The sequence below is a fragment of the Psammomys obesus genome, unplaced genomic scaffold (assembly GCF_907164565.1).
Source record: "Psammomys obesus unplaced genomic scaffold, mPsaObe1.curated_primary_1811, whole genome shotgun sequence".
Lineage (NCBI taxonomy): Eukaryota > Metazoa > Chordata > Mammalia > Rodentia > Muridae > Psammomys > Psammomys obesus.
In genome coordinates this window covers 38,407,237-38,423,458 of record NW_026596034.1, presented here as the reverse complement: position 1 = coordinate 38,423,458, position 16,222 = coordinate 38,407,237, and the positions used below count along the sequence as shown (strand labels likewise).

Genomic DNA, 16,222 nt, shown 5'->3' with positions numbered 1-16,222 from the left:
AGGAGAAGAGAAGAGAGAGATTAAAAAAAAAAAAAAAAAAAAAAAGGCAGCGCTCCTGCTGCCCTGCCAGCTTTGGCATGGAGATTCTACAACTGTAAGTGGGTGCAGGTCTCGCCATCCATGGAGAGCAAGACTCGCTCAGTAGTGGGCTCTGAGAGTCAGAGCAATTAGTTCCTCTTGTTTGCTTACCCACCACCTGTCCCCCCGCCCCCCCACACACAGATTCTTCCAGAAGAATGGCCAGCTGGAAGAACAGCCTTGAATCCTCTGAACATTCTAACAGTGGCTTGCTTATAGTAAACCTTAAAAAAGAGCCACCATGGCTGCAGACTGCAGTGAACTCTGAGGTGAGCATAGAGGGATAGGGGTCAGGAGTCTCCCGAGGAGATTTGGCAACAGCACAGTAGAGCAAGTGATTACTTGACACTTAACCACAACATGCTAGATGCTTTCTGTTTTGCCTTTGCTTCATTAATCTACTAGAGATTTCTGAATTCAATAAATGTAGTAACAACGCAAGCCTCTAATCCCAGCACTCAGGAGGCAGAAGCAAGTGGATTGATCACTGAGCTGGAGTCCAGTCTGGTCTACAGAGCGAGTTCCAGGATAGTCAGGGCTACAAAGAGAGAACCCTTGTCTCAAATATCAAAAACAAACAAACAAAATACAACAACTCCATTCATTTAAAAGGGCAAGAAGAAGAAGATTTGTTCGGGATAACATAGGGAGGATTTTTGTTCGGCACAGATCAACAGAGCAGCTTGGTTTTCCAATGTGGGGTTACAGAGACTGAGCGGCTTAAGGAGCATGGGCTGGAGACTCTCTGGATCCCCAAAGAGACCAACACTGATCTGAGCTTTTCCTGCAGAGTTTTAAGTTATGATGTTCAGAAAAGAGCCTTTTCTTCACAGCTACAGATTAAGAAAGTCTTAGTCAGCATCAAGCACTGCAGCTCAGAAGCCCAGACAAAGGGCATCAGTTCCCTGCGAAGCCCCAGAACAAACACTGACGTCCACAAACCAACTGACCAGACATTCACCTCGGCCCACTGCATCAATGGGCTGAAGGCTAAGATATCAGTGCAACAAAATGGGTCTTTCTTTTAGAAGTATTTGCAAACGAGATGAAGGAGAGGTGTGTGTAGAAATCTGCTTCAGAACAACAGTGAAGAAGGAGGTGGCTGAGCAGAGAAGATGTCTAACCTTCCTTGTTGGGTTGCGGTTCTAGGGGATCATCCGGTGCCGTTCTGCCCACTGTGCGCTTGGGAAGGTCCTTAAGGGAAACTTGAACATAAAACACCAGCCTCAGAAATCACTGGGCCTGCCGGTCGCCGGCTGGGAAAGCTTTGAGGAGAGCCTGTGTCTAGCACTTAGTCTTCTTTCAAATGGGAATCACTACTTAAAAAAATGGCTGCTGCAGACACGGGCTGGGGCTAAAGCAAAGCGGCAGCACAATGACCTCGTTTATTTTGCTGACGAGCCTGAACCTTGGCAGTGACTTGGTGGGCTGCCCACCCAGGCCCTCACCACTCGTTCCCCAGAAGCCTCAAAAGGAGCACCTAGAAGCACCTGAGCCTAGTCGGGCCAGCCGCTGGCAGGGCTCTCAAGAGAGAGCGTGCCAGCTGGGACACACGCAAGTGGGCAGCCTGGTTCTCTCACCACATGGTGACCTGCCTTCTACAGGAGCCTTCCAAGGAAGCTCGATCGACTTTTTTATTCATTTGCTATTTATTTATTTTACTGACCTAGCCTTGGAAGTTACTCGGCATTACATCTACCATGCTGTGCTGGCCAGTGAGGTCACAGGCTCCAGCAACGCCGAAGCAGAAGAGGCTGGATGGGAGTAGTTCCGGAGGAAACACTTCCGGTGTTTTTGGCATCTTTGTTGGAGCAGGGTCTCAATCAGTCAAGGTTGACCTCCAAGCTGCTGTGCAACAGAGGGTGATCTTGAACTCTGGATCCTCCTGACTCTACCCGTGAAGTGTTGGGATTATGGGTCTGTAGCACCATGACTGGCTCCATGACATTTTAACTGCCATAGTCATTTTGGAAAACACAATCTGCCGCTCGTGGCCTAGTAGGGGCCTATGTCCAACCACTGTCTCTACAGATGGTCAGTATTCACCCAAGCTAACCCTGTACCCTAGTTCTGTCCCAGGGAGGGAAGGAATGACTGTCGAATCAGCCAGGCCTGGTGGGGTTCAGAGGGATTTAACCAGGATGTGGCTTTGTTTCCTTGTTTTGTAAAATAGAGGAGAGCTGTTAACTTTCTGAAATGGGCCTACAAACATTTTTAAGGGTTTCTCTGTGTAGCCTTGGCTGTCCTGGACTCATGTTGTAGACCAGGCTGGCCTCCAACTCACATGGATCCACCTGCCTCTGCCTCCCTGAGTGCTGCTGCACCATGCTCTTTTTTTTTAATTTATTTATGTATATGAGTGTTTTGTCTGTATGTACATTTGCACACTAGAAGAAGGCATTGGATCTCATAGAACTATGGTTATAGATGAGCCACCACGTGGGTGCTGGGAATTGAACTCAGGACCTCTAGAAGAGCAGCCAGCACTGAGCCATCTCTGTAGCCTGTCATCCTCTCTTGATAGTTTGCTTTGTTTCTTTTTCTTTTCTTTCTTTCTTTCTATTTTATTTTGTTTTTGTAAAATTGTAAAAGGATTTTAGGTCGGACCTTGATTGCGCAACCGGAGGAAAGGTACTGGCGGTTTCTGTGCTCCGCATCTCCTTTGGATCTCTGTAAGGAATGAAGAGATACTGTGTATCTTAGGTAAGGTCACTATTGCTGTAAGGAAACACCACAAGCAAAACAACTTGGGGAGGAAAAAGATTTATTCAGTTTACACTTCCACATCACTGTTCATCATCAAAGGAAGCCAGGACAGGAGCTCAAGCAGGGTAGGAACCCAGAGGCAGGAGCTGATGCAGAGGCCACAGAGGGGTGCTGCTGACTGGCTTGCTCCTCCAGACTTGCTCTGGCCTATTTTCAGAGATCCGCCTGCACCTGCCACCCGAGCGATGGGACTAAAGGTGTGTGCCACCACTGCCTGGCCTCAGCCTGCTTTCTTACAGAACTCAGGACCACCTGCCCAGGGATAGTACCATCCACAGCGGCCTGGCCCTCCCACATCAATAATAAATTAAGACAATGCCCCACAGCTGGACCTCACTGAGGCATTTTCTCCATTGAGGTTCCCGCTTCTCAGATGACTTCATTTGTGTCAAGTAGACATAAAACTATCCAGCACACCGCAATGCAAGCAGGTCTGGTGCAGGACTGGCGTTTAGAGGTGGACTCCAATTGTGGACTCTGAATACATCCAAGGCCGCCTCTTCCCAGTACCCCCACACCTCCCCACACCCCGACTCCCGCCTGGTACTGTCAATATGGTTTCGGTAGTATCAATCAGATCCACAATTCCAGGCTCGTCACCTAAGCGGTCTGGTGCTGCTTTGGCCCTGCTTGGGCCACCTCCTCCCCTAGCTCCGCCAGGCGCCTCGCATAGCCGTCGCCCCACAAAAGCCTGGCGGGGCTGTGGGAGTGTTTGGATGGATGGACGGAAGTCTGCGCAGCTCAGTGCGCAGGAGCCCAGGGTCCGTCCCTGCAGGATGGTTGGAGGGTGGGGGTGGGGGTTGTTGCTGGCCGGGTCGGCAGGGGGCGCGCGAGGAACAGGGCGGGGCCGCACCTGTGCTGCTGGCTGCTGGAGATGGGGAGGGGACCGGCGCCCGAAGCAGCTGCGCGCCCCGCCCCGCGGGTTCCTCCCCGCCGCCGCGGCCCCTTGGCTGCTGCCCCGATGCGCTGCGCCCGGAGCTCGGAACCAGCAGTCGCCAGAGCAGTCGGGGCACCCGGGCCGGCCGCCGCCGCCGCTGCCCACACCCCTCGCGGACCCCGTTGGCCGCATGGAGTCTCCAGAGGCCGCTGGTCAAGGAGGTGAGTACGACCGAGGTCCCCCGTTGAACCCCAGCGACAGACCGCAGCCCCTCCCTCTGCCCACTGGCCCGCTGCTCCCAGGGCCTGGAGGCCGGCGGATGTCGCCTGAGCCCCCCACCAGCCCAGGCTGGGAGTGGGGGAGGGGCGTGCGGGGACCGCAGTTCGGGGTCTGGAGAGGCGATTCCTGGGGCGGATGCAACCCTCTTATTCTCGCGTGGGCTTTGTTCGCCCCAGCCGCGATGCCGGGAGGAATGACAAGAGACTGGAGGGGGTCTGGGGCTCCGGGCTGAGCTGGGGTTTTGGTGAGGTCATGGCGCATGCACCCGGGCCCCTGCTGCTGCAGGGCAGCGGCGTCCGTGCTGTCCAGCTGCCACATTCGGAAGGAAAGGTGTGGACGGTATGCCCCTTCTCAGCCTGTCCCAGCAGCGGAGACCCTTGGTGGAGGCTAAGATTCTGCCGGCTCTGCGCTCCTTGGAGTCTGCCCACAGGCGGGATAATTGGGGGGAAACTCTTAAAACCGTCCACCACCACCCCACCCCCCGGCTCAGCTTTCCAGAAAGCTTTTCAGGGATCCATCGCTGTGGGAACTTCGCTTGCCTAGCGTGCCCAACACCTCTAGGATTTCCTAAAGGTCCCCTCCCAAGGAGCCATCAGGAGTCTGTGGATTTGGCCAGCTTGTCGCTCTGCAGCCCGCCCAGCCTCACGATGACTTGTTCTCAAAGGGCTGCCCCCTGGGAGCCGTCCCCAGGCTGTCTCCTGTGGCTGCAGGCGGGGGAGGGGGGCGATGACCTGCCCTGTTCGAGAACCGTGCTCCTCCTAAGCGCCAGGCACCCTGCAGCCTGTGGGGTCGATTGTGCTTTGTTGTTTTGTTTTTGCTATTGACGGTCCCAGGACGCAGGGTCTCCCCCGCCAGCTCTGTGGGTAGGTGGTTTGGGGAGCAAGGACTTGCTTGCACAGTTCAGGACGACTTTTGAGCTGTGTGATGTTGGAAACCTGCCCCTGCCCCTGAGCCTCTGTGAGCATGGCTGCCCGTACAGGCGGCCCCTTGGCTAGGGCAGAGGTTTTCCTTTCTTTCTCTGGAGAAAGAACTTTCCCAAAAGTTTAAACAGAGATAGAGTGAGTTGTATCTGCTGTACAAATGACTGGCTGGGGTCCCCAGAATCGCAATTCAATGACAAATACTGTTGAATAGGTACTATGCAGGTGCTGTGCCCGCCCGATAGTGAGCTGTACTTCCTGAGGGTGAGTGTGACTCATATCTGAGTTACGCTTTGTTTTGGAGAGTGTGAAACACACACAAAAGCAGAGCCAGTACGGTGGAGTTCTGTGTACTGCCTCCCAGGCTGGCAGCCAGGCGAGCTCATCAGACCTCAGCCTCCCTTCACTATTTTGTATTTAATCTAGACTTTTTATTCATCAAAAGCCACTGAAGAAACTATCTCCCAAAGGTAATTTTTTTAATGAAGTATCATTAAGCCAGGGTCTGACTATGTAGCCCTGGCTACCCTGGATCTTGAGACAGACCAGGCTGGCCTCGAACTCCGAGATCTGCCTGCCTCCACCTCCTGAGTGCTGGGATTGAAGATGTGTACTATCATCCAAGCCTAATATATAATTTTTGTACCTAAGTTGGGGAATAGGGGAATGACAAGGTCTCATTATGTAGCCCTGGCTAGCCTGGAGTTCATAGAGCTCTGCCTGCCTCTAGCTCTTGAGTGCTGGGATTAAAGGTGTGCCCGGGCATGGCCAGGTGATAATTTCTTTAGAAAGCACAGGTCATGCAGCTGAGGCTCATGCCTGGAAGTGTGAAGCTGCCCTCCCTGAGAGGCCCTCCTGGGTCTTCCAGCCACCAGGTCTCTGTCCCTTCCTCATCTCTAAGGGTTCCCCAGACCCTGTAGGGAAACAGGAGACTGTGACCCTGCACTCAGAACACTGAGTAGATCTCAGCCTCCTTAAAACATTCCATGACGGCAGACTCAGGCAGAGATGCTGGGGAAAGGCACTCAGGTGGTCCCCTACCTCTGTGACCCTCCCTCCTTCACGCCATCAGCTCATTTCTTCGCTTGGTCAATGGTGTGAAGACTGGCTGGGCCTTGGGAGCACAGCACGAAACATGAGAGTTAGGCCTAGTTTCCAAGTCACAAATGTGCTGGAAATAGGGCAACAGCAAAGCAAATGTGACGTGCCGGTCCTTAGGAAACCTGGTAGGCAGGAAACCGTCGCAAATCTCCATCCACAGGTCAGGGCGGCAGCAGCCCCTTTGTAGAGTCTGCATGGGGCCGGAGCCAAGGATCACTGTGGAGTCCTCCCACCTGCCTCTACCCTGTCCACGCTGATCTGAGCCCATTCAGCTATTGGCTCAGGCAGTCTGTCAGTATCTGCCCTGTCCTAAGCTGCCCGCCGTGGTGCCTCTGCTTCCGAACTGGGAAGGGTAACAGATCTTGCTGGGGAGAACTTGTTCCTCCTTCCTACAGCAGCTTGCCAAAAGGGGGCAAATTGGCCTGCGTGATCCTTAGCTCAGCCATTCAGTTGTGTGGCCATGGTTATCCTTCCACAGACACAGAGATGAGGATCATTCACACACACAGATAGGGATCATTCATTCACACACACACAAAAGATGGAGGTCATTTGTGTGAACACAGAGATGGGTGGAGAGAGAGAGTTATGGGGGTCTTGGCATATTTTTACTCCTGGCTCCAAAACTCATGATCTTCTTGCCACTTGCCAACTGCTGCGACTGTCAGTGTAAGCACTACATCTGCCTCAAGGTTGCTCCTTCCTCTCGTTTGTGGACTGCATCCCAGAGCCCTGCCTCCATCTCCCTCGTGCTCATGCCGGCACTGTGAGCGGGTACCACAGGAATGTTCTTGAGGGTGACAATTCCATCTTCTTCATTCTCTTCCCCTACAGATTTGGTTTAGGACAAAGCACCAGGATTTACAGAATAAAGACAGGACCAAGGCCAAAGTAAAATGGAAAAGAACTGGAATTAGATACATTATGATGCTGTGAAAACTTTAGAGATAACACCTGCCTAGAGTGTGTCATGTTCTTGGTTTGATCCCCATTACCCAAAACAAGGAGGTGCTGCAGCTCATGGACTCGAAAACCTCATAGACAAAATATGAGAAGATGTAAGGTCACCATTGTCTTGACCCAGGGTCTGGAGACTGTGTGACCCCAGACCTCTAGTAAGGGGTGCAGGATAGGGGCCATACTTGCTATTTAGCTAAGGTCCTAGCTGGGGTCCCCATCTCAACACAGAAGACCCCAGAAAAGAAAGTGTGATCAGTGGCAGCATCTCTTCCCTTCCACCTGGACTGTGTCCTCACCAGTCTCTCATTCTCCCTCAGACATTACTCAGGTTAGGGCCCTTCAGGACTTTCCACCCATCCCCCCTCTCCTGGCCCCACCTGCGACCCACATGTTCGTGGATGCCCCAGCCCCACATCTGCTGCCAACACATCTCATCAGGAAAGGCAGGCTAGCCTGACATGCAGCTGTCCGTGGCTGTGGCCTCCTCAGTTCAAATCCTGTTCACAGCAGCAGCTGCTCTTCTCAGTGTGTTCACTGCTCGTCACCCAGGGCTGCCAAAAATAATCCATGAGACAGTTGAGCTCCCCAGCACGGATGCACAGGTTACACAGGAAGTCAGACACACCACAAAGGACCCAGAAACCAGAGAGGGAAGCTGAAGGCCCTGGGAAGTACTGGTGGAGAAGGGGCAGAGAGGTAGGAATTCGGGGACACTCTCCTCTGGGAAAAAGCTAACTCAAGGGATGGACACAAGGGGACACACCTGACTACTGGGAACCTCTGGCAGGGTCTGGGGAGTGGCCAGGCGGCTCCTGGGAAGGGAGAGGAAAGGTACCTGCTAAGAGCTCTAAACCACCCCGTGGGAGAAGCTGCCAGGATTGTGTGTGAGATGGATGCACAAGGGTCCAGAACCTCCAAGCACCAGAAGGAAACCATGAGTCCTAGTGTGGGACTGAGCACAGGCTTCACCCTGGCAGAGCCCTGAGGATTCTTGCCCAACAGAAAACTGTTAAATAAGAAAAACAAGCAGGGGCTGGAGAGAGATGGCTCAGCAGTTAAGAGTACTGGCTGCTCTTCCAGAGGTCCTGAGTTCAATTCCCAGCAACCTCATGGTGGTTCACAACTATCTATAATGTGATCTGGTGCCCCTTCTGGTGTGCAGGTGTACATGCTTTTAAAAAGAACATTCACTACACTGCAGTTGGGATGGTAGTGAGGGATCCTGGGAGAGCAAGGATGCCACTTCCTGATTGCTTCTTTTCCTTTTGAATTCAGATACTTCACAGGGCATTCATAAGTCAGTGAGCCCCTAGCAGAAAGACAGGAACCCACAAGTGACCACTAAACCCTAGGCAGGCCAAAAACTAGTGCAAACAGCAGTGCAGGCACAATGGCACCTTATGCTGGCAAACCTGAGGTGGAATTCCCATACCAAGAGCACTCTGCAGTGCTGAGCAGTCTGTCCGTCTGCCTGTCCACTGACAGATACCCTTTACCCAGGGAGGACAAGGCCTGGGGAGGGAGCAACATCCATGCCTCCTTGTCTAAGGCCATGAAAACAAACCACTGGCCACAGAGGCCCTGACCCATCAGCCCCTCACGTTCCTCCTTCCTCGGCATCTGGGGGGATGTGTGGGCCGTGAGTGTAGAGGTGACGCTGTGTCTTGGTTGCAGAGATTAAGGAAGTCAAGGTGCCCCAGGCTGCCCTGAGTGTTCCAGTTCAGGACACAGGGGACACTTGTCACACACCCGTGGCAGAAGAGGAGGAGGTTGGCATTCCAATACCGGCGCCAGGGTTCCTGCAGGTCACAGAGAGGAGGCGTAAGTATCACCAACCACCCCAGCAGCATAGAGGAATGCCAATCATCAGGGACAGAGCAGCCTGGGTGTGAAAGGCAGCAACACTGGGGGAGGTGCACGCCTGTAATCCCAACACTTGGGAGGAAGAGACAGGCAGTTTTCTGTGAGTTCAAGGCCAGCCTGGTCAAAAAACGACTTCCAGGACAGCCATGGTTACACAGAGAAACCCTGTCTGGGGGGAGGGGTGCTTTTGGACTAAAGAGATGGCTCAGCAGTTAAGAGCGCTGGCTGCTCTTCCAGGGGGCCTAAATTCAATTCCCAGCAACCACATGGCTCACAACCATCTATAATGAGTTCTGGTGCCCTCTGCTGGCATGCAGGTGTACATGCAGATAGAGCACTCATATACATAAAAATAAATAAATGTTTTGTTTTGTTTTGTTTTGTTTAAAGGCAGCAACACTGCCCAGTTCTGGGGAACTGTGTGTGCAGGGTGGAGGAGCTGAGAAAGATCTCTAGTCTGGAGCACACAGAGCCATCTGGGCTCTGGGTCTTGTCTAGTACTGGCTTTCCAGAAAGTGCCAGCTCCGGGAACTGCCTGCCGGGGAAGCTTAAGAACTTGGGTTCAGATCCCCAGCACTCCTGTAGGAGAGCCTTATAACCCCACAGTGGGGAGGCGGAAACAGATCCCTGTGAGTTAGCCAAACTGGTGAGGTCAGAGTCCCCATTTCAAAAAGTAAAGCAGGGAACAACTGAGTTAAGACACCCGTCAGCCTCTGGCCTGATGCACACGCATATGTATGCAAGCACACGCACTAGCGAAACACACACAAACAGTACCAGGTCACCCCGGGGCTCTTCAGAACCTCATCTAGGTGCCATGTCCCTGCAACCCACAGAGCCTCTGAGCAGCGTCTCCTCCCTGGAGGTCCACTTTGATCTCCTGGACCTCACTGAGCTGACCGACATGTCTGACCAGGAGCTGGCCGAGGTCTTTGCGGACTCCGACGACGAGAACCTTGCCACCGAGTCCCCGGCAGGTGAGGCTGCAGGAGGTGGTCTGGGGGAGTCCTGGACCCCTGTGCCCCGCAGATCCCTATGCAGGAAAAAACACCTTCCCACCCAGCTGGGTACTTAGTTGTCCTCACATCTCATCCCTTAATTGCATTTTGCATCACCACATATGAAAGAATCTCCCTATTCACCTCTCCTTGATTCTCCAAACGAACCACAGGAGGCTCGCGCTAATGTTCCTTGAAAATCTAACCTACTGAATGTGGTTTTAAGTTAAGCCCAGCACGGGGGGAGGGCAGCCTTCAGCAGCCTCCTCACTTGAATGACTTCTCTGCAAGAAGAAGTGCTATCATCTGGAGCAGGGTCTGTGGGTAAGACCCCAGCCTCACCATTCTTCCGCCCTCTCCCGAACCCCAGCAGGCTGTGCTCTAATCCCTGCAGCCACAACACAGCGTTTGCCACAAATCCTTCCTGGGGACAAATTCTGTAGTCTCCAATTAAAAAAAAAAAAAACTTTTTTTCCCCCAAGATAGGGCTTTTCTGTATAGTCCTGGCTATCCTAGAACTCACTGTGTAGACCAGGTAGGTTAGCTTCAAACTCAGAAATCTACCTGCTTCTGCTTCCTGGGTGCTGGGAATAAAGGCTTGCACTACCACACCTGGCTCCAGTTTTTTTTTGTTAGTTTTTTGTTTTTTAAATACATTGTCTCAGCTAGGTGGTGGTGTGTGCCTTTAGTCCCAGCACTCAGGAAGCAGACAAAGGTGGATCTCTATAAGTTTAAAGCCAGCCTGGTCTACAGAGTGAGTTCCAGGTCAGGGCTGCACAGAGAAAAAAAACCCTGTCTCGAAAAACCAAAACTAATCTCCCTTCCCTGCCTTCCCCCCAAAAAAAACAATGTGACCTTCTGCTATCCACTTTGTGCTATGGGGTAGGCAAAGCAAAGGAGCTGAGCCCCATTCCCACCAGCCTCAGCTTCTCCCACCCCCAACTCAAAACATGCACACGTGACCTACTCTGTAGGCCAAGGGCCTCATGGATGCAAGTCCCTTTTCTTTCTTCCCTCAAGACAAGGTCTCACCATGTAGCCTGGAACTCACTGTGTAGACCAGGCTGGCTTTACACTTATGGAGATCCACCTTTGTCTGCCTTCAAGTGCTGGGAAAATCACCATCCTTATTAAAGGGACTACCAGCCCAGTGAGGACTCCACTCAGAGCGGTGGTGGAGTGCCCGGCACACATCCAGGGAGCTGTGGGCTCCCAGAGGACAGCAACCGGAAGGTGGAGCCCTGGTCCACTTCATGGGTGTTCTTGTCCCAGCTCTCCTGCAAAATGGAGGTCTGGGGGCACCCCCTCTCAGCTTTCCCTTCCCCTCAAGCCTGCATGCATATGATGAGCCAGGGATGGTCTGGGACAGCTGTGGCTGGACAAGGAGTGGGGAACTCAACTCCAACCTAACGGTGCCCCTAGCGCCATACAGCCTGCACCCCACAGAGGAGCTGAAGTCTCATGATAGGGCAGAAACCATCAGGCTTGCAGGCCCTCAAGATGCACTACTCCACTTAGGAAGTCAGGGCTTTGGCAGTGTCCTACCAGGAGTAGGGCAGACAGTCTCAAGACTTAACTTGAGCTGGGCATAGTTGTGCTTGGCTTTGGTCCCAGCCCTTGGGAAGCAGAGGCAGGGGCATCTCTGACTTTGAGGTCAGCCAAAGTTATGTAAGTGAGATCCTGTCTCAAGAAAACAAAATGGGAGAACAAAGCCTTAGCCTTGACTCCAGTGACTCCTAGGGACGCAGAAAGGCCCTGCCCATCCCATAAAATCTTCAGTGCAGTGGCAGACACCTGGAGATGTTATGTGCACCCAGAAGGTACATTAATGAGCCTGGCAGAGTCGCACTGTGGAGGCTCAGTGCCCCACTCGCTGAATTCTAGACTCGACTCTCTGTGTTCTCAGCAGGTCTGCACCCACTGTCCCGGGCTGGCTGCCTGCGCTCCCCGTCCTGGACAAAAACAAGGGCGGAGCAGAACCGAGAGAAACAGCCCCCCAGTGACGCAGAGCGGCAAGGGGCAGTTGTGGAGGCGCCCAAGGAGCATTAGCCCATGTCCATCTGTCCGGAGTCACCGAAGGGCTGGGCCAGACCATCCACTGTGATGGCAGATCAGGACAGCACTGGCACAAGAGACGGGCTCTACCAACTCCCCAGGCTCCAGCCATCAACCCCTGACGACATGTCAAATCCGGGTGCCAGGCACAGGTCTCTGGGTGCCCCCAGCACAAGCACAGCCCAGTGGCCTTAGATCCAGCTGGTTCCTGAAATCAGGGACGACGCAGTGTGGAGTCTGCCTTGGGATGAGAAGGAATGGAGTGGAAAATGGTGGCCCGAGTCCCTAGCACAAGACTTTTTGTCTCTTGTGAGATTCTAGGTAGGCTCAAGGTAAAGGATCCAAGCCCATGACAGCTGCTCAGAAACACGTAGGGTTTATCTTCAGCCTCAGCTCCTAAGCCCAAAGCAGATTTGGTGGTAGGCCATGGGCTGGCTCTGCTGTCCAGACAAGCGGTGGGGTTGGTGTTACTTCCAGAAATTTCCACCTTGACTTACGTTTCACCCTTCCTCTGCCCTGGGCAGGCATTGCTGTCTCCGTCCCCCAACCTCAGGCAGGCCTGCCTCTTTTGGTCTGTGGGTATGACAGCTCAAAAGTTGAGAAATTGGCCCTGTGTCTTCCTTAGTTCAGAACATCCGCCCTCGGTGACGACTCCCAGACTGCTCGGAGGGGCAGAGTCTTGTGTCTGTCACAGGGGCGTCTGCTGTACATCTCCAAATCCTGTTGCCTAGCTCACCCACATCACAGGTGGAGCATGCAGTTGTGAGGCTGTGATGTTGTGGGTCTGTCTCAGGAGCAGCGCAGGGGAGGCAGGGCCAGCCTAGCCACCTGCTGTGCTGGGACATGATGGGCACTTGGTTTAGACACTCGTGACACTACTTCATGGGCTCAAAGGCAAACCAGAAGCTGCTCTGGCCATGAATCAAAGACTGGTTTTGAAATAAAGGTTTACTTGCTTTCTGTCCCCAGGCTGCCCTGCCTGCTGCCCACTGTCTTCTGAGGAAGACAAGGCCTTTGGTTTTCATTTGCAGTGGGGAGCTGGGGTGGCGGGGGGGTGGGGGAGAAGGCCCTAGCCTTCTTCTGGGGAGGGGTGGGAGCAGCACCCAGGAGGCTCCCACTGCGGAGCCAGCCTGACTCTGCACTGTTGACCCTGGAATGTGGGTTATTTCTGCCTGTCTCCCGAAATGAAAACCAACCCTGGTTTCCAAAGGATACAGCCCAGCAGCTGCCTTTTAATCTCAAGGTAGCTGTGGACCCTTGGCCACACTCCAACCTGCCAGGGTCTTACCCCCTCCTGCTGCAGCTTCCCCGGGGGCGCAGTGACAGATTAAAGTGCGAATAAAGTACCACCATCCTTGGCCCGATGGTCCTTCTAGCTGATATCAAAGTGCCACGGCGGCTCTGCTGTGCTGTTCTGGGCTGTGCTTATTTAAGCTGCATTTTAGGGACAAGTGCCCTGGATTTCTAGTCCCTAAGTTAATAGAACAAAAGGAACTAAGAAATCAAACCCTGCCAACTCTTCCAGCCAACAAAGGTGGCCTGGGCTGAGGGAGCACTCTGCCCAGAAGCCACAGGGCAGACCAAACCTTGCTGCTTAAATTAACCAGAGAAAAGAGGTCACTATGGAGGGCAGCCGGGAATGATTTACCTTCCTGCAGGCCCAGGTGATCACGGCCTTCCATACACGCAGTCACCTCCAGGTCCTCTTGCTGGCAGCCAGATCTACTCTGTGCATTTTCTGGGAATGGTATGGTTTCTGGCAAATTCTAAGCATCTGTGTGCCCTTTCCCTTTCCTGGGAAGAAGCTGATGGAAGCTGCTTGGTTCTGAGCAGGGAAGGTTGGCTGGCTCACGCCTCCTGCTGTCCTTACCTGCTGGCACACCTGCAGGTTTCCACAGCGGGTGGGGCAGCACCGACATGGCATGACCTGCTCTGTCTAGAATGGAGGGCCTCCATGGGAAGGCACCACCAGACAGAGGATGTTCTAGCCCTTTACCCAGAAACCTGTGAAAGACATGGAGTGTGGAGGAAACACCTGGGTCAAAGGTCAAGGTGCATTGTGGCAAACCTTGATGAAGACACTGAGCCAACAGGATGGTCAGCAGTATGCTGGGGTGTGCAGGAGGCTGCTCCAGGTGTCTCCCCAGGGCAGCCGCAGCTGATGTGAAGAGCCGTGACAGGTCAGCGAGAACTCCAGTGTGCCAGAGGCCTACACTGCGCCTGTCCTCCACACTGCACTGCTCGGCCCATCATCCCCAGAGCCTGCCATACCCACACGGAGGCTCTAACATTTGAGCCGCCTCAGGAGCAGCCCAGAGGAGGCAGGACTGACCCAGTCACCTATCCACCCAAACACTGCTTGGTCACCATAGAAGAGGAGATCCCACAGATGTGCCAAAGTAGCAACTTCAAATAACCCCGAGACACCGAGACAAGGCTGGCCCTAAAGCCCCTACCACAGAGTCTACAGTGTCACAGTTTCAGGGCCAAGGGACCCCCCCCCCACCTCATCAGAGGAAAATTAATACAAGGCCCCCAGGACCCTAAGTACATCAGTGAATAATGGTACAGGTTGAGCCCTGGAGATTTAAAAAATTCAATAATGTGAGGCTGGAGAGATGGCTCAGCAGTTAAGAGCACTGGCTGTTCTTCCCGAGGACCCAGGGTCAATTCCCAGTGCCCACATGGCGGCTCACGACTGTAACTCCAGCTCCAGTGGATCTGACACCCTCTTCCAGCCTCTATAGCTACTGAATGCATGTACGCACACATGCATATGTGCATGTATACATACATAAGGCAAAACCCCAAACACATAAATTAGAAATGAAAAAATTTAATTCCACAATGCACATTTTACAAACAGTGAAAGTTGAAAGTCTCTGTCCCCTGATGAAATGTCTGTTTCTGAGGCTCTAAATAACAACTTAAAAAATGTACAATACACCAGTATAGTCCTTACAGCCACTCTGGTCCTTAGCCAGGCCCCAAAGAGAAGGACAAAAGGTTCAAGGGGCAGAGGACAGATCTCCACCTCCTGGCCAGGCACCAGGAAGCTCATCAGCATCAATTCAAGGGCTGGAGGGAGCGCGGTCTGCAAGGTCCTTGCTGCTTAAGCATGAACATACAGTTCCCCACTGTCCACGTAACACTGGGCATTAAGTCACATCTGTAATCCCAGCCCTGGGGAGGCAGGGACAGGAGGATCCCCGGAGCGGCTGGCCCGCAAATCTAGCCAGATTAAAGAAGAGACACACTCCCCCTCAAAGAGCAAGGTAGATTGGCTGGCAAGATGGTTCTGTAGGAAAAGGCAGGTTCTGCCACACCCAATGATCTTAGAACCCACACAGTAGAGAACTCCCTCTCAAAAGTTGTCCTCTGTCTTACACATGTGCACCATGGTGCGCGTGTGTGGACATGCACATGCAGACAAGACCAATAAATAAACGGAAAAAATCAACCAAGTAAGACAGCAATTGAGAAAGATGTACTATGTTAACCTTTGGCCTCTGCATGATCGTACGCACACATGCACATACATACACATGACACCTGTAGACACACAGCAGCTTTTAAAAAGTCGAGGGAGCAAAGGGACCCTCCCCAGGGCCATGAGCAGGCCTGAGGGGATGGCTGAGGCAGCCGAGGCACACCCCTGAGCTCTGGGATCCCAGGGTGTTCTGGAGGAAGTACACAAGAACACTCTCCCAGGACTCCAAGCATTAAAAGGTCTCACAGAGCAGGCCTTACCACACCCCAGGATCAGCAGAAGAATCTGCCTCTTTCAGCCCGTGGAGGCTTGGAGTTCACAAAGCCCTTCCTTTACTGCAACCAGAGGGCTGACAGATCTGTACCAGAGCTGGAGAGCTCCACCCAAAACAAGCCTTTTTGTGATTTAAAAAAAAAAAGGGCAGGGGCTCTGTGGAAAGGACTGCTGTAAAATGGAATTAAATGTGACACTCCATCAGTGAGACAGACAAATGCCCAGGCTAGATGCCAGGTCGGACTCAGAAAATAAAATTTCTGATGCTGCCACAGGCCAGGGAAGGCCGTGCTGCTGCCCTTAGGCACAGACTGATTGGTGTGCTGGCTTCCTTTCCTCAGGACTGGTCAGCTTCATTTGTTAACTGGCTTACATTTTCCTGACTACTTCACTGAACTCAAACTGTGCTGGGTCAGGCAAGCTGTAAAAGGCATGCCTGGAAACTGGTCAGCTGTCTACTGAAAGCATGATGTTGCTCCCGCTGGCCCTACACCTGGGATCCCACAGGAGACAACACTCATGGCTTCAAGGAAGCCAGAGCCCAACTTTCTCTCCCATCTGA

General features: G+C 53.0%; 1 protein-coding gene across 1 annotated transcript; it reads left to right on the top strand.

The window, feature by feature from the left end:
• Window positions 1–3,683: 3,683 nt before the first annotated feature.
• On the top strand, window positions 3,684–12,861 carry Dbndd1 (dysbindin domain containing 1). The gene is given in 5 exon segments (XM_055621588.1): window positions 3,684–3,862; window positions 3,864–3,942; window positions 8,656–8,802; window positions 9,681–9,821; window positions 11,752–12,861. Coding segments are annotated over 5 exon segments (651 nt in total). The 5' UTR covers window positions 3,684–3,718; the 3' UTR covers window positions 11,892–12,861.
• Window positions 12,862–16,222: the final 3,361 nt, after the last annotated feature.